Source organism: Zonotrichia leucophrys, chromosome Z (assembly GCF_028769735.1).
Source record: "Zonotrichia leucophrys gambelii isolate GWCS_2022_RI chromosome Z, RI_Zleu_2.0, whole genome shotgun sequence".
NCBI lineage: Eukaryota > Metazoa > Chordata > Aves > Passeriformes > Passerellidae > Zonotrichia > Zonotrichia leucophrys.
This window is the reverse complement of record NC_088200.1, coordinates 36,122,303-36,139,450: the sequence shown is the minus strand read 5'-3', so window position 1 is coordinate 36,139,450 and position 17,148 is coordinate 36,122,303. Positions and strand designations below refer to the sequence as shown.

Genomic DNA, 17,148 nt, shown 5'->3' with positions numbered 1-17,148 from the left:
GAGCTGTTGCCCAGCTGCTGCAAGGCTCTGTCAGTGAACTGTGCATTACTGAACCTTCCTGATGGAGAGAGCAGCTCCAGCACAGGGATGCACATCACCGTGACGTGCACCCTGAGCAGAGCTGTGATACCGGAAGCCTGGTATAGCCGGTGCTTCCCTGGGAGGATGTGGCTCTGCCAGGCTCCAGCACAGGCATTCTTAGGCATGCACACTGATTCCCGGGAAAGAGCACAGCTGGGAAACCACTTGCTTTCTCATGGGAGTGTACAAGTACACACTGGGTGTGTCAGTGCACAAACAGTGGACAATTTTCATCCTTGATGTGAACTTTGCTCATAAGGTGAATACAGCCCTGGGAAAAGCTGTGGTAGAGGGCCTGTCCTACTCCTTCCAGCTCTCTTTTGGGGTGCAGTGCGAGCTCTGGCTATTACTCGGAGTGTTTTTCAGATATGTGATCCTCTCCATCTCCTTTAGGACATGGCTTACCATTTTCAACATCATATCCTCTTTTTCCCTTTGGCTTTGGTTAGGGAAGGTTTATATTGCACAATGCTACCTGCTGAAACAAGATGATAGTTTGGGATCCTGTCTTGCCCCAGGGCAAGTTTGTATTCCTGTCAGGTCCACCTTGTCCTGCACACAGAGTAAGAAGTGACACTGGTGTGCATCCAGTGACACCCCTAGAACTGACAATTCCATACCTTGTCCTCCTGCCTGGAGATGTCTGCTGGCCCCAGGCTCACCTTGCTTACTAGCCTGTGGAAGGGGGAAGGCCTGCTTCCGAGTTAATCTCACCTCAGTGCTCCAAGGCTTTTGCAGTCTATTACACAGTGCAAAACTACTTAGCATCCTACCTTAACCACCAGCTTTACTTCGGTCTGCTCTTAGGGGACTCCAAGACATTAGCCCCAGTTTTCATAAGTTGCTCCCATTCCATTCCCACTAGGACTCAGGCCTTCTAGAAGAATATGGTGGGTTGACCTTGTTCACCCCCATTTAAACAGGACAGGAAAGAGAAATTGTAAAGGCAAAAATGAGAAGACAGATTGAGATAGAGACTGCTTAGGAGATAAAGTGAAGCTACACATGGAAAGCAAAACAAAGAATTTAATCACAATTCCCTAGCAGCAAGCAGAGGAACACTAACAGTTTGGCACACTAACAGTTACTTGAGAAAACAAATCCCATAACCACGAATGTCCCCACTTTCTCATCTTTTTCCCAGAGCTTTTGGTGCTGGGTGCAATGGCATCTGGTATGGAATATTGCTGTGGGCAGCTGGGATTAGATGTGACTCCCTGTGTTCCTTCAGAGCCTCTCACCCACCTCTAGCCTACTCACTGGTAGCAAATGCAGGAGAAAAAGAAGGACAAAAATAAGGCCTTGATGCTGGCAACCCCTGCTCAGCAACAGCCGAAACACTGCTGTGTAACCAATGTTCTTAATCACTGATCCAGAACACAGCCTCATACAGGCTGCTGTGGAGACAACCAATTTCATCCCAGCCGCAGCCTGTACAAAAATAGAAAATCTGGATCTTGGCACCAATACCCACAACAAATGAGATCCACAAAAGCCAAGTAAAGACCAGCTCTTAGAATCACAGAAGGGTGTGGGTTGGAAGGGGCTTAAAAGAGCATTAATTTCAACCCCCCCTGCTGTTGGCACATATACCTTCACTAGACCAGAGAATCACAGAATTGTTTAGAACAGAATTTTAGAATCATTGAGTCCAGCTCTAAACCTAACACTGTCGAGTCCATAGGCTAGAAAGGCATCAGACTGATGCACCTGACATGTTCCTTCCTGACATTCTTCCTTCCTGTTGTGTGGCCTGATGGCACAGAGTGAAACAGACATGAAGCATTTCTCTTACTCTCCCAGGATCCTCCTGGAGGCCTCTCCTGTGGACACAGTGCACAAGACAGAACCTGAGTGTCAACAGGAGCCAGCCATATTTCCTTTCTCCCTCCTTGCTCACACTAGGCAGCAGTAGCAGAATGGAAAAAATCACCTCTTTCTTTATCCACCACCAGAAACATAAAGTCAGGTTGCTCAAAGCCCCATCCAACCTGACCTTGAACACTTCCTGTCATGATCCAGCCATAATTTCCCAGTTCCACCATCTCAGCACCCTCACAAGAAATAATTTCTTCCGTACCCAGTTCATCCTTTTGGAGAAGAATTCTACAAGGTCAGTCCACACTTTCACAAGCTGGAACACCAGGATGAAAATAACTATGCCATGAAAATGATGTCAATTATCAATCTCTCCCAGGACCATTGAGTGAAGGACCACAGTTAGGCAACTAAAAACGTTCCCTCATCCTCAAAACAAATGGACAATGTTGCGACCTTCTTTTGCCCAGCACTGATTGCATCAGTTTCTCACCCACAAGCCACACTCACCCACTGCACAGGTTTATGCTCAGGTATAACGATGCTGCTAAGGGTAAAACTTCTTTTAAAAAGGTACTCGAAACAAACCACATACAAATGTAATGGTACACAGAGGAGTCACTCCCCATCTTTTCTATGAGAGAGCTGGCATAGCTCTGTGTGAGCTGGTACAGTTTTACTACACCAGAGGTTAAATTAGTTGAACCTTTGGGAATACTGGCTCTAAAAGATGCTTCTTTAGTGAAAAAAGAATGGGTAGGTCTATAAGGTGCAAGGAGTGACACCACTGTTCACAGAGTTTCTTGATAAACAGAATTATACTTTTTGTAGGATAATCTTGGTTTTCCCTCATGAAAATTGTTCCTGGGTAAGTAAGTCTGAAGAGCAGAGAATTCTAATTTAATTCCTTGTAGCAGTTTCTTTTAATATCTAACAATGCACTCTACATTTAAAATCCTGGGAACGCAAGCACATAGCATAGAAAATTACATGCAACTTTAGTTTTTGCTTTGGTGATACAATCTTAGGAATGGGGCAAAGTCTCAAGCCACCAGGATAGCCAGTTCACCGAAATAACTCGTTTGGAAAGTGTTCTTACTTTGTGAGATGGGGAGGAATAAATCATAATGTGCATTACACTGAGGCTCATGGTAAGTCACAAATTACCGGATGTTTATTATTAATTTCTCTGCTTGTGCCATAACTTGATGTAGTCCTGCTAGTTACAATGGTCTTTCAACTACTGACATACAACTCAGCCACGGAATTATCTGTTAACACACAAAATGACTTAATGCAAATTATGTAATGAAATCATTATCTAAATTGCCTATTACATAACTGAGCAGAGTAATTATCCCTCAGCATGAGAAAGATGTTGAGATACGGGAGTGAGTCCAGAGAAGAGCAATGGAGTTGATGGAGTATCTGGAGCACAACTCCTGTGGGGAGTGGCTGAGGGAGCTGGGGATGTCCAGTCTGGGAAAAAGGAGGCTCAGGGAAGACATCATTGCTCTCTGCAAGTGCCTGGAAGGAGGCTGTAGCCAGGTGGGGCTGGTCTTTCCTCCCAGCTAACGAGCACAAGCAGAAGAGGAAAAGAGGAAGCAGTCCCAAGCTGCAGCAGGGGAGGGCTAGACTGGATATCAGCAGGAAGTTCTTCACTGAAAGGGGAGACAAGCACTGAACAGACTGCCCTGCTCTGGCAGTCTCACTGGAGCTATCACTGAGCCTGGCAATGTTAAAAGAGGCATAGATGGGGCAACCAGGGACAAGGTTTACTGGTACACCATTGGACTTGATAAGGTTTGAAATCTTTTACAACCTTAATCATTTTAGGATTCTGGTAGAGGAGCCTACAGGGAAAAGGAATGGAGTTGAGCTCAGGAAAAAGGGCAGGACAACTTATTGTGCTGTTTGTCCTTCTGTCTCCCATTAACTTCCCATTATTTTAAATCAGCAACAAATTGATTTTCCATGTGTCAAGAATGTTCTGCCCTGACAAAAACCAGGAAGCAATCTTCCTGTCTTTCTCTTGACCCATGAGCTTTCTCATTCTACTCTTCTGCCTAATCCTGCTGTATAGGTGGTCAGCATTTCACTCTCTGCCAAGGTATCCCACCACAAGTCTAGTTATTTCATTCAAGAAAATAATCTCCTCTTCCAAAAGGTGAGCAAACAGAGGAATACAAAGTAATGACCTCATAAACTAATTAAGGTACTTAATACCCTAACTGTCCTCTAAACCCCAGAAAATGTCATTGACAAATGGGCCTTTTTGAAAGTTGCAAGTTTGCAAAAGCAGAGCAAGTTGAAAAGTCTCAGGTGTCAGGAGCTTTTGCCCTTTTAATTCCTGGGAAAAGAAGTGGAAAGGAGTTTGTGAGCCCCTTTAAAATGTACTTACTGATACTGTATGAGACATTAGTCCCATGAGACCCCAAGTGAAATTTAGGTTTGATTTTGTTAAGCACTTGCATCTTAAACAAGGGCTTTAAAGTTAGACCACATGCTCAGGAGAGACCTTATCACTCTCTACAACTGCCTGAAAGGAGTTTGTAGAAAGGTGCAGATTGTTCTCCTCTCACAGACAACAAGTCACAGGACAAGAGGAAATGGCCTCAACCTGCACCTGGGGAGATTCAGGCTGGACATTGGGAAGTATTTCTTCACTGAAAGAGTTGTCAAGCATTGGAATGGGCTGCCCAGGAAAGTGGTAGAGTCATCATCAACAGAAGTGTTGAAGGAAAAAATGGATGCAGCACTCACTGCCATGGTCCACTTGACAAGGTGATGTTCAGTCATAGGTTGGGTTTGATGACTTTGAGATGTTTTCCAGCCTAAATAATTGTGTGATTCACTGCAATAATTTCAAAAAGCTAACACATAGATTTGTGGGGTGGAAGACTTTTTGCTGTTAATTTGTGAGTGAATGTAGAGTGCTGTATGCTTAATCTGAAAGCATTTTTGATTCATAGATGTAACAAAATTGGATTCGAACCTTAAATCTGTAACATGGGTGAGAAAAAATTCTGAGTTTTAGAAACCTTTAATCCAGTTTATGTCTAGCTGACCCTCCCTTCTGCTGGTATTATTTCAATGAGATCATGGCTGGATCACTCGTTTCACCTGAGGTTTCCCAACACTTGGCATGTGACACAGAGCTGAGATAAAGGCCTGGTCCCACATGGGCAGCCCATTTCCCTGACACAGAGAGCTGAGTGAGATGGATTTTCAAGGGAGCTGAACAAAATGTAGGTGGGTGGCTGGGAATAACACGTTTACTCTTAATTACTATCTTTGCTTCTCTCCACCTCCTCCATCTGTCTGACCACCTGCTGTTGGTGTCTGCTGCATCCCATCTTCAACAGCTGCAGAAAAAGTTTCTTTAGGATCCCGTAAAGGTATGTAGGTGTACCCCAGACCTTCCAAGCCCACAGTGACAAGCAGCTCAGCAGATGCAGGACTATGCTGCCTTTTACTCTGCCAGAGAAGTTACTTGGAGATGCTGTGGCTGTGGCACATTTTATCACCTACATTTTCTAGAACTACAGGGGGATGGGATGACCTCTTTGGGACATTTCTTTTCCGGACTGCACTATAGCTTGTCAGATTGTGGTGCAAAATTACTCAGAGTAGTGACAGCTGTGGAATTTGAAAGAATTTTTACTTTGAGACAGAAATTTGACATCCTCTTAGGTTTTATGTAGTAACACTATTATGCACCTCAGCTAGACAGAAGCGAAAATTGGTATCACCACAGAGAGAAGTGAACCTCAGAAATTACCCCTCTTGAAATGCTAAAATACTTTTTTATAGTAATTTTTACTTTTCTTAGCTATCTTTCTCAATATTTTTTCCGTGCTAACTGTATGATGATGATGATCAGCTAAGTAAAGCTGATCCATATATAAGAGGAAACCTATTTTTTGGTCCTTGAAGCTTAGGAATGCTTTTAAAACAATCACTCAAACCTTTTGTTGACTATTTTCTTACTTTATTTCAACACAAGCCTCTTATCTGCAATCTGGGGAGTATGTACAATGCGCATCCACTATGGCAGCTCCTTGGGCTGTGGTTCCCTCCTTTGTCAATATTCCCCTCATGGATTGCACTGCACCCCTCAGGTCAACCGTGCTTGCCAGTACTCCAAACTACCTCTGGTACATCAGGGGTGACACAAACCATTACTGCTCTGGGAGGGCACAATTATGCCATTTCTCATTTGCAGGTCTTTGGCTTGTACCAGAATTTGTATAATTTTTCTGGGGGGTGGCAGGGAATACCACAGCTGTGTAGATATTGATAAAGGAAAGACAGACATACTGTTCACGTTCTGTGTGGCCTAAAGGTTTGCTACACAAAAAAAACTGCTAAGAGAAAGTCATGTTTATAACTCTATTTTGAGTATTGACAGGTAAAAATTCACCTGGTACATATTGGGCATTTTCATCACTTTTTGAAACCAGAAGCTTTTCTGCCTAGAAATGGCGCACACCTTACCAGGCCCAGATGAGATTTCTGCCTTTCCAAACCTATGAATCATGTGTTGCACCTCTGGTAACAGTTTTTAACTCAAACTGCTGCAGGAGCTGATGCCTGGTGCCCAACTCCCAAGAGCATCAACCCCTTTGCTGTTGCTGTAAGAGACAGATTGGAACATTTCTGGTGGGGAATTTACACAGAATTTATTGCATGTGCCACCTCTCCCTGGGGAGAGGTGTGGGTGCAGCCAGGATGACCCCTGGTGGTTGGGCCTGCCTGCTGGCCTCCCATTCTCCTCCACTGTGCCCCCTGTGCTGGGGTGATGCCTTAAGGCAGCACAGAATCTGAAAAATATAAAAGCCAAAGCCAGAGGCATCAGGGTGAGGCTGGCAGTGAGCCCTTTGAGAATTGGGCCCCTCAAGATTTGAGGTCTCAAGATTTGAACCAAATTTGCAATGGTTTGGTTTTTTTCTTTTAGTTGTTAATCAGAAGCTGTAGCTTAACACTTATGATTAAGCAATTGCACTGTGAACGCTGCGTCTTTTGTTTTGAAGAAAGGAGAAGACAATGCCAAGATAAATGGACTCTCTGGATGTGAGCTGCCAGGAGTGAAGTCAGCAGGAGTGGGCAGTAAGTGAGGGAAGGTAATTCCAGCAGTGGATGACCGTGACCACTGTCTCATTGACCACCAAACCCCGATCCAAAGGGGAGGGAAAACCATGCCTGGAAGAACCTAAAAGGGCGCTTCTCTTGGAGAAGCAAGGGATACAACTAGCAAATAGGGTTTGAGTGCTAATTAGGAGAAAAGTCATACAACTTACAGACAACAAATGCTGATGCCTTTGCTTGTTAAAAGGTATAAATAGTGTAGAGGTTTCATGACAACAGAGCCAGCCTTTCGTGAGTTACCTCCTGATCCCTGGCTTTGAGCAAACTAGAATAAAAGACAGAAATACAGTATCACAGAATCGTTAGGGTTGGAAGAGACTTTTGGAGATAATCCAGTCCAACACCCCTGCTGAGGCAGGGTCACTCAGAGCAGGTGACACAGGAAAATATCCAGGTGGGTTTTGAATAGCTCCAGAGAGGGGCACTCCACAACCTCCCCGGTAGTCTGTTCCAGCGCTCCGGCACCCTGGGGCTAAGGAAGCTGTCCGGCAGGCCAAGGGTAGGCGGAAAAAGCCGCGTTCCGGTCCGTCCTTGGCCGGTGTTCGCTTCCGGAACCCGCCCGGGCCGTGTGAGGGAGTGGGGCCGGGCGCTCCAGCCCCCGCCCCCAGCGCCGGCCCCGCCCCACCCGCAGCCCCCGCCGGCCCCGCCGAGCCGCCAGGGGGCGCTGCTGCCGCCTTGCCCGCCTTGCCCGCCGCTGCCGCCGAGGCCGCGGGGCCGGTGCGGAGCGCACGATGGAGGCGCCGCCGGTGACCATGATGCCCGTCACGGGCGGCACCATCAACATGATGGAGTACCTGCTCCAAGGTAGGCGACTGCGGGACCGAGCAGCGCGGGCAGCGGGGGAGGAGGGGGTGGGGTGCTGGCGCCCCGCACGGGCGGGCCGGAGGGCGCTGGGACGGGCGCGCTGCGGAGGGAGCGCGGCTCGGCCTGTGGGGGAGGCGATGGTCGTGGCGCTGTCTCCGCAGGAAGCGTGCTGGACCAGAGCCTGGAGAGCCTCCTGCACCGCCTGCGCGGGCTGTGCGACAACATGGAGCCCGAGACCTTCCTGGACCACGAGATGGTGTTCCTGCTGAAGGGGCAGCAGGCCAGCCCCTTCGTGCTGCGCGCCCGGCGCTCCATGGACAAGAGCGGCATGCCCTGGCACCTGCGCTACCTGGGACAGCCCGAAATCGGCGACAAGAACCGCCACGCGCTGGTGCGCAACTGCGTGGACATCGCCACGTCCGACAACCTGACGGACTTCCTGGTGGAGATGGGCTTCCGCATGGACCACGAGTTCGTGGCCAAAGGGCACGTGTTCCGCAAGGGCATCATGAAGATCGTGGTGTACAAGATCTACCGCATCCTGATGCCAGGAAACACGGAGAGCATTGAGCCGCTCTCCCTCTCCTACTTGGTGGAGCTCAATGTAGTCGCGCCAGCAGGACAGGACATTGTTTCTGATGACATGAGGAACTTTGCTGAGCAGCTGAAGCCTCTAGTACACCTGGAGAAAATTGACCCCAAAAGACTAATGTGATTGAAAATCTGGGCCATTAAGGCATCGTTTTTGTGTTTCAGAAAATGATGTTTTTATAAAAGGTTTTTTTGTGGGCAAATCAAAGCAGGGAGAAGGGAATAAAGTCCTATATATCAGTTTTGGCAGTTATAATTACTGAGTGTTTTTTTCCTTCACTTGTGAATTTGAACAAAAGTGGACACTTTAAATTAGCATTGTCAAAAAAAACCAGTAAATGTTAATACTGACAGTTTCCTTCTCTTGCATGGGAGATAACTTAAAAAGCCTATTGCCTAACACTAAAAATGTCAAGACTTACTGGAATTCATCCCTCTGTGTACCCAGATCCCACTACTGTCTTAAGATTTTTAGAGCACAACTTGTGTTTCCTACCTAGTAATCCAAAACTTTCTTTTCAGTAATAGATGAAGTTAATATAGTTTAATGCAAGAGGTGCTGTTTCACACAAGCATAAACACAGAAACTGCTATATGAAAGAGCAATTAACTGTACACCTCTTCACCAAACCTTATATGACAAGAACAGCTACTTGTTAGGGAAACTGTTTCTTCTGATGTAACCAAAGTTAGAGTTGGAAGAAAATCTGGTAATATGAACATTTGCAAGTGGTTTTCACATCTTTTGACAGTGTTCCATTATTTTCACTGGAATTGGTTAGGACAGTCTTAGTTAATAAGAAAGTAAATTACCAAGTACTTTTTATTACTGAATTTCTCACAGCTGACAGCTATATTAAATATTGAAATGTTAAGTGCTTTATATTAAAAAAATTATTCACAGTTTTCCATTAAAAATGTATTACAAACAAATCAGCATCTGTTACTTGAATTACTGATGATTTTGCTTAGCACCTCTCTTAGTAGGATGGTTAGTTACCCTAGTAGTGCCATGATAATTCAGTGTTTTTTGAATTAAGTTTGAGAGTTTTCAGGTACAGTTCAGTCAAATAAAAGCCAGGAAAGTTAAAGGAGCTCATTTAAATTTCTCAGGTTTTTTGCAGAGGTCAACCATTTCACCCACTGATAAGTGTTCCAAGTGTTCGGGAGGTTTTTAATAGCTACATTTTCAACTGGATCAGTGCTGCAGGCTCCGATGTGGGGCGTGGGGAGGCCTTGATTACTGGGCTGGTACTTGAGCACCCTCAGGCTGAAGACAGAGCAGTGATTTCCAATGGGGCAGTAGTGAGGCATCACCAGCATCACTGCTCATTACCCTGACTACAGGTGTTTTCTGGAGGGTACAAACACACCTGCGGTTCTGCTCATACTTGGGCATGGCTCACCCTCACCAAGACAGCACGCTATCCTGGGCCTCCGAGCTGGAATTCTCTCGTATACAGGGCATAACTTCCTAGGAGCTTCCTAGGCTGTTCCACAGTTGAGTGACAGTCTTATCCCAGCAAATGGGAATTGTTAGGGCTGCTGTCATATTTTGCCACTCTTTGCACTAGTTAAAAATCACTGGCTACAACTTTACAATCTGTGGCTTATTTCCTGGCACACAAAAGTTTAGGAAGTCTTGTGGAAGACAATAGGTCTAACTATTAATTGATCCAACTTAATAAATATTTTTATTTTTAAGGAGAGTTTAAACACTGAAAACTGCAGCAATCCTCGGTATCAGGCTTCCTTATGCTTACGGTAGTCCATGTACAGAAGAGGCAGGTGTGCAGAGAGAAGAGCTTACTGCATCAATGGCTACAGCTGAGGACACTTTCAAGTTGCTAATGTTCAAAGTGTGTCCCTTTCTTCTAACAAAATGTATTTTTCTCCTCCTATAAAACTTTGTCAAAGGTGGAGGCAGATGATTAGTGTTAGTAATTGACACCAGTAAACTGTGTGTCATAGCCCTAATTATCATTCATCATCCAGGGTCAAATGGTACTGCAGTTACACAGAAATGCTCAACCTCTTTACTGGAAAGTATCTAATTTTTAAATTATGCACGTAAGTTACGGTACCATGAATGTGAAATGCGACTTTTTGGGGGGGGTAAAAAAAAGTCTTCTTTTTGCCGGGTAAAATAGCTGCATTCTCCAAGGTGAGAGGTTACCTCAGGACTCTATGTTTTGCAATGTATTACAAGAAACCTGATACAGCTGCGCTTAAGTTTTGATTCTGTTCAAGTAATGCCTTCTGTTACTTCAAAGTGTTCCTCTAGTCCTGCATACCTGTAAGATTTCTTCCAATTTTCCTGATTGCTATATAAGGAAGTAGAAATTACTGAAACAAATAAAGGTAGGATTGCTATTGATCTATTAGGGACCACTTACTTCTACTATTAAAAAAAATTGCTCATGGAAGCTTATCTCAGTTACTAAAAATTACTCTTTCTTTGGAAAAGCCGTAACTTTATGCTTTAGCCCATCTTAGTCCTGGGTTGCTGCTCTTCCCATGCAAACTCCTAGAATCGTATTATTCCTTACAAATGAAGAGCTGACATACTTCGGAAGTGCTCTGCATTATAACTACACTCTACCAGGAGCACCTTTTTACACCCCTCTGAATGCTCGCACAAAATGAACTTCTCAATGTGTAAACTAATGTGGCATTCATGTTTCCATCTCAGTGATGTCAGTAACACAAGTAAACTGCTTTCCTGTTAAATGTTTTCCATGCACTAGAACATTGTATATAATTTCATTAATGATTTAAAAGTTGTTTAAAAGGCAAGGTTTCTCCAAATATTGGGAAGTTAAAAACAACAAGAAGCCAAGATTTTTCTTCATAATTTTTAATACTTTTTAAATTTTAAATACTGGTTTTAAATTTGTGATTGTAACATGTAAGAGCCAACTTCTTTTAATTTTTAAAACTTATCATTAGGATCATAAAGCTATTATAGAACAGTTACAACTCTACACACTCAAGGTACTCAAAAATATGATTCATGTTTTAAGTCTGTAAATGAACAGTGGCAATTCAAATACAGCATTATCTGTACAACTTGACAAAAATACAGGTGGACAATCTGATTAAAGAGAATCTGCACAACTTCAGATAAGCCAGCTCAGCCCAATTAAGTAAAAGGTAAGGTTTTTACAAAGTGCATCACATTTTTCACAGATAAATTTGTCAAAGATTTTCAGGTTCTCAGACAGAATAACAATGACCATCTCATCTTCATTCCCAGTACAAGTTCTATCAAGTCATGTCCTTCAGATCTAGTTTGGCAACATCCAAATTCTCCAAATAGATGCAGATATCCAGAGAACAATATCCTATGATTGCTGCATTTTCAGCCTTTTGAACTGGTTTAGCTTACAAAACAACCATTCTAGAGTCAGAAGCTGCTTCTGCAAAGACCACCACAGCTGTGTTAACACTCTTGATCTGTTAACAGGAGGAAATGAACTCAGAGCGCACAGACATGGCAGTGACTGACAAGAGAGATGGGCTCAAGAGACAGGGTAAATTGTATGAAACCATAAAAGCAACATCCCTTCCAGAAGAAAGGATCTAATGGCTACTCACACAAGGACAATATGAGAGGCCTACTGCCTTATGAGATTACTTTTCCAGAGGTCCATTAATAATGATTTCTCAGTCACGTAACTCCTTCCATGGTCTTTAAAAAGCCTCTTACAAATCTGATTGGGCAGGGCTAGCTACAGTGAAGTACCAGTGCCTTTATCTAAAAGTAAAACATACTCTTTACAAATAGTATCTGTAGTGTCATTTTATTTACAGAATAAATCGCAAAAGTACATCACATTTAGTGCAAATGCAACTAATGATATAAGTTTATATACTGCTTTGTAAACTTTCCATACCTTTGTAAAATAAAGCTATCCTATTAAATTAATAAACTTGCCCGTGTTCCAACAATTACCAGAAATGGCAAATAAGGAGTTAAACTCTTTATATTTTGGACTTTTTTTTTAAAGTTCCCATCAGTGGCTATGATGGAATGTACCACTGCTTGGTGATTGTAAAAAGATGACGTACATTTTGAGGTATAAGATTTTGTTTTTTAACATTGGTATATAAAATGCTCAGTGGTGATATAGTAAAGATGTACAAATTTTCATCTTATTTGCCTTGCTAACATTACCATATAGGCACTTTTCTACATATTCAAATGAACAGAATAACTCTGTAATAAGGCATATTCCATGCACACCATTAGAGAAAGGCAAATAAAAAGGGAGGAGTTATGGAGCATGAAATCTGCATGCGTGTGTAATCATGTGTTAGATATGATTTCATTTCTACAGAGAAGATGAACAGAGATGTTTTTCAACACTGTGCAGATCATATTTACTCATTTAACCAAATCTTCACTAAGTTACTGTATTATATCTCTTTTCAGGCACCTAGCACACTATCTCAAATAAATCTGACTTTCAGCTTTCTTTTAAAGAAAATATATCTGAAACTTTTTCCTCAAGATACCCAGTTTAGTGAAACACCGAGCAGTCTCTGAAGAGTTTCCAACTATAGGACATGGATAAAAGACCTCACAGTCAGTACTAGCCCAACACAGTCCTCTCTTAACAAGTATCTCCAGAATCAAAGGCAGGCAAACATCTGACATTTAAATTTTCACAGCAGCTAAAGGGAACTTTCCAGCAAGAACTATGCATTCTTATAGCTCTGATGAGTTTTTGATCAAGAGGCAAATAATTTTCTACATGAACCTCATAGCACAGATTTATTGAGATGAGGAAAACACATGCAGGATCTGAAAATAATGTACTCATCCTCAATCTAGACTGGGAATGTTGTTTTATGTAATCCAAATTACTTCAATAAATATTATACTGTACCTTCTCACAGCTTTGGGAAAGCCCCAGATATCATCCAAGAAAGCAGTCCACAGATAGCATGGACAGATGTCTCCCAGATTTTAGGCAGTCTCTTGCCCTCTCATACAGAATCTTTCTAGGTATTTCTGGATCATGTTTAATAACAAAAATTATGCAGCACATATTACATAACTAAAAAATACAATAGAAATATAAAGATATCTGGAAAAAAATAAAGCTTTTCACACTCTTACTCCTTCAGAACTAAAGATCGTCATAAGAGTAAGACAATAGAAAAGGCAAAGTCATAAGGATATTGACAGCCCTCAGATATTAACTGGCATTTTATGTAACAAGATGATTCATTATAGAAACCAGCAGCAATGAACTGTGATTATACAAAGCAAAATAAAACCTGCCAACAAGTTACCAAGGTTTTACTGAAGCCACTCCTTTCAACAACCCCAAAATATCACACAGATTTTTGTGCATATAAAGCACATACAGTATGCTATATGTGCATTTGTCTCTTGTGCTTTTTACACATGCACAAAAACTGCACAAGTATCTTAGGAAGGTTGACAATGAAATTCTACAACTTGTTTAAAATTAACACAGTAGCCCATGTTGGTGATTCAAAGCTGTATGCGCTTTTCTTCTTCTAAAGCAAGCAAATAAAAATAGAGCCATATACATGTTATCAATACATGTATTTATAATTACACACTGATTCAGCAAGAAAGTTAGCAGGAGAGAGCTATTGTTAAATATTCAGGCCCATGGTGTTGCAACACTTCTTCACTTCAGTACACAAAGCCTAGAACCTGGGCCATAAAAAGACTGTAGATCCTTCGTTCCAGCATGGAGTGCTCTGTGCATGGTCACTTCTCCCATGTGGAATGCTCACCCAGTCTTGTTCTGATTGCTGCAGGTAAGCAAAGAAAAGAATACAGCACTGACAAGTTTGTATACTGCGAGTAAAATGAACTTGTTAAATACCTTAGGTATCATCAGGATTGCTACGATCACATGCTAACTGTTGCGTTGTGATGCCATGTTTCTAATGCTTTACTTACACTGCTTCTCTAACAAATTTAAAATTGTGAATCATTAAAGGGATACCTGTCACAGAAGAATGACAACTAAGACTCTTGGAGTCTGACACAGTAAACAGAATCCAAAATTAGAAGTAACCTATGTCACACATAGAAAAAGTGACAGAGACTCATCTTCAGATGTGACTGAATGATGCTGTAACACTAGCACAACTAAACAGAATTCTGTGGTTTGACATGGCACTTATAGTAAATGAAATACATAGCAGAACTAAAATTAGCAAAAATAAATTAGGCCTTATTTAACACTAAGGGGCTCAGATATCCTCAAAGTGATCAAGAAATCCTCTTCTAACGTCATATCATCATCTAACTGTTCAAAAAACTTTAGATTAGCCAATAACCTCCACCATAAACAATATTTCCATTGACTTCAGAAAGCATCTGGAAATCCCTTTTCTTTCCTAGGTTCATCAGAAGGAAGAAAAACCTTAAGTCACAGTCTTCTAAGTATTCTAGTAATTCATGCTGGTCTGTCAGTGAAGTTCCATTAATAAAAATCCTAGGTCAAACTATTCTGTCAATATAAAAGAAAACTGAAATGTACTCATAGTCTATGAAATATGCAATTGTAAGTAGAATTTAAGTTATAAAAAACTCATGAGGCTCTAGAGTAACTTCAGTATGTGTTTTTTCAGAACAAATGCAAAATGCCTGTGATAGCTGAAAAAAAACCAGTACTTCATCCTATTTTACTTCTATATAAACTGGACACGTATGCAAAAACTTGCAAAATGAACCAATAGAAGTCTAAGAAAACTAATGCTGGCTAACTTGTGCAGCCGTACACACAAATTACATGTTTTTTAAAAGTATATTGCATGCTAAAGCAAGCACTGAAGCCATGCTAATCATGGAAGACATTCCTAGATTGCATACTTTCATTTGGCCTTTAAAATGGTGAAAAAAATTTTAGAAGTATTTATACCTGCTAGTACTAGAATAAAATAGGCTTTCCTGCTGTCTTCTCTTGCACGTACGATGTAAAACGCTTTAAGAACTTTGGATATTCTCGTTTGGCCACTGCCCGTAACACTGATGCAGGAGCCCATCCTCCCGGGTTCACTACAAGTAAACAGAAAGAAGGACATTGAAATAAAGCAACTCCACTAAATGCTGAAAAAGTAACTTTTAGTTAATTACTCCTGCAACTCTTCCTGAAGCAACAAGAAGGAATAACCAACAGCAGATTCTTTTATGCCCCATGGCTTGTGTTGTACTTTCTGTTTGTAATACTCAAGCTCAGTCCAGATCTATGATGCCATTATTTAGAAAACATTAAATATGCTGCATGGTGAGTCTTGGGAAAATTCCTGAATAGAAGAAGATATTCTCTATGGGCTTCCAAGAAACAAAGAGAAAGAGACTTGAGTGACTCCTTATTTCAAAGAAAGCAGAGTCAGTCTTAACTTTTCAATAATTACTGCATTTGCCTGCAGAAATGCCACACAGGCAACACCCTGTAAATGATTATAAAGCATTTAAACAAAACCTGAATTGATTTTTAATTACATTTTCATTCACAAGGAAAGTATGTTGCTGAAAAAGCTATTACTTCCCATATAGTCACAGTTCAGAATTTAGCAGTGAAAACATACTTTTTAAGAAATTTGGAAATGTTAAAAAAAAAGTAAAAAGCTGAGTAAGCTACCCTTGAAGTGTTTCGTAGCTCTGGGAGAGAAGATAGTAAGCATGTCTCTCCAATACTAATACATTTCTAAACACTGGGTACAACAACAATACAATTTGGCTTTGACAATCAGCAGCTTTTCAGCCTAATGAGATTAATTGGGAGAAAAAAAATTAGTAGTACATGAAAAAACCCAACATATCATTACTGAAACTAAAAGCTATGCCAACTCATTCCAGTTGCACACATTTCTGCTCACCTTCCTCCACCCCAAGGCTATATACTTAGAACTGAGCTACACAGCTCTTCCATTTATTCCTCCCAGAGTACCACATAATGAATGATTCCATTCACCAGTTCATGTAGCACCTTCATTTGAGACATTCTGAACATGATGAACACAAAGGTGATGCTATATATAGATACAACAGAAAGGGGAAAAGGCATCAAGCCTTTTTGTTTTCTTTTTTATTTTTGTGCCAGTATTGAACTTCCCAAAATTAACATATATCGTGAATGTCATACTGAAAAATTTTATACTTACCATTAGCTACATATGTAATCTTGCACAGAATGTTGTCCCTGCTTATTTCCTTGTTGCCCTCTGGTGGGCTTACTAGCGTCTGACAAATCATCGCAATATTTATTTTGGCACGGACACAGCGATTGTTCAACTGCCAAAAATATGAAACATAGTAAGCTTTAAACGAAATTTGTTTCAGCATACTTGAGTATGAACATCTTTTCATCATGAAGTCTAAGACACTCTAGAAACTCTGCTTCTCTAGCACTTGCACAGATGTAACGTGAAAATGAGTAAAATGATACATGGTGGATAGGGGAAGGATCTAAAATGTCGGTGAATCTCAGGTTTCTGCTTGCTTAACAAATTATAAGTGAATTACTTCAAGCGTTGTGACAAATCAGTAAAGAAATTGATTTATTTAAAGAATAATGTATCATCATTTACAAATAAAAGTTAACTTTTCCTTTAAAAGCAGGCTATGGAGTAGCAATCGAAGGAAAACAACCATTGCTATTATCTCACAGAACCAAGGCAAAACTGTAAAATGAAGACTTAACCCTATCT

At 41.6% G+C, this 17,148-nt stretch overlaps 2 protein-coding genes across 5 annotated transcripts in view; one reads left to right on the top strand and one right to left on the bottom strand.

Moving 5' to 3' along the window:
* The first annotated feature begins 7,714 nt into the window (after positions 1-7,714).
* Positions 7,715-8,682, top strand: MED18 (mediator complex subunit 18). The gene is made up of 2 exons (XM_064735807.1): positions 7,715-7,851; positions 8,013-8,682. Exons 1-2 carry the CDS (start codon positions 7,779-7,781, stop codon positions 8,564-8,566), a joined length of 627 nt encoding a protein of 208 aa, XP_064591877.1. The 5' UTR covers positions 7,715-7,778; the 3' UTR covers positions 8,567-8,682.
* A 2,601-nt stretch (positions 8,683-11,283) lies between these two features.
* CERT1 (ceramide transporter 1) overlaps positions 11,284-17,148 on the bottom strand; it is an 80,456-nt gene continuing 74,591 nt past the window's right edge. For all 4 annotated transcript variants that reach the window (XM_064735186.1, XM_064735187.1, XM_064735189.1 and 1 more), the window contains 3 exons: positions 16,603-16,732; positions 15,357-15,493; positions 11,284-14,238 (listed from right to left, as the gene is read on the bottom strand). In XM_064735186.1, coding sequence (XP_064591256.1) covers positions 15,366-15,493; positions 16,603-16,732 — 258 coding nt within the window. In that variant the 3' untranslated portion in view covers positions 11,284-14,238; positions 15,357-15,365. The remainder of the gene's footprint in view (positions 14,239-15,356; positions 15,494-16,602; positions 16,733-17,148) is intronic.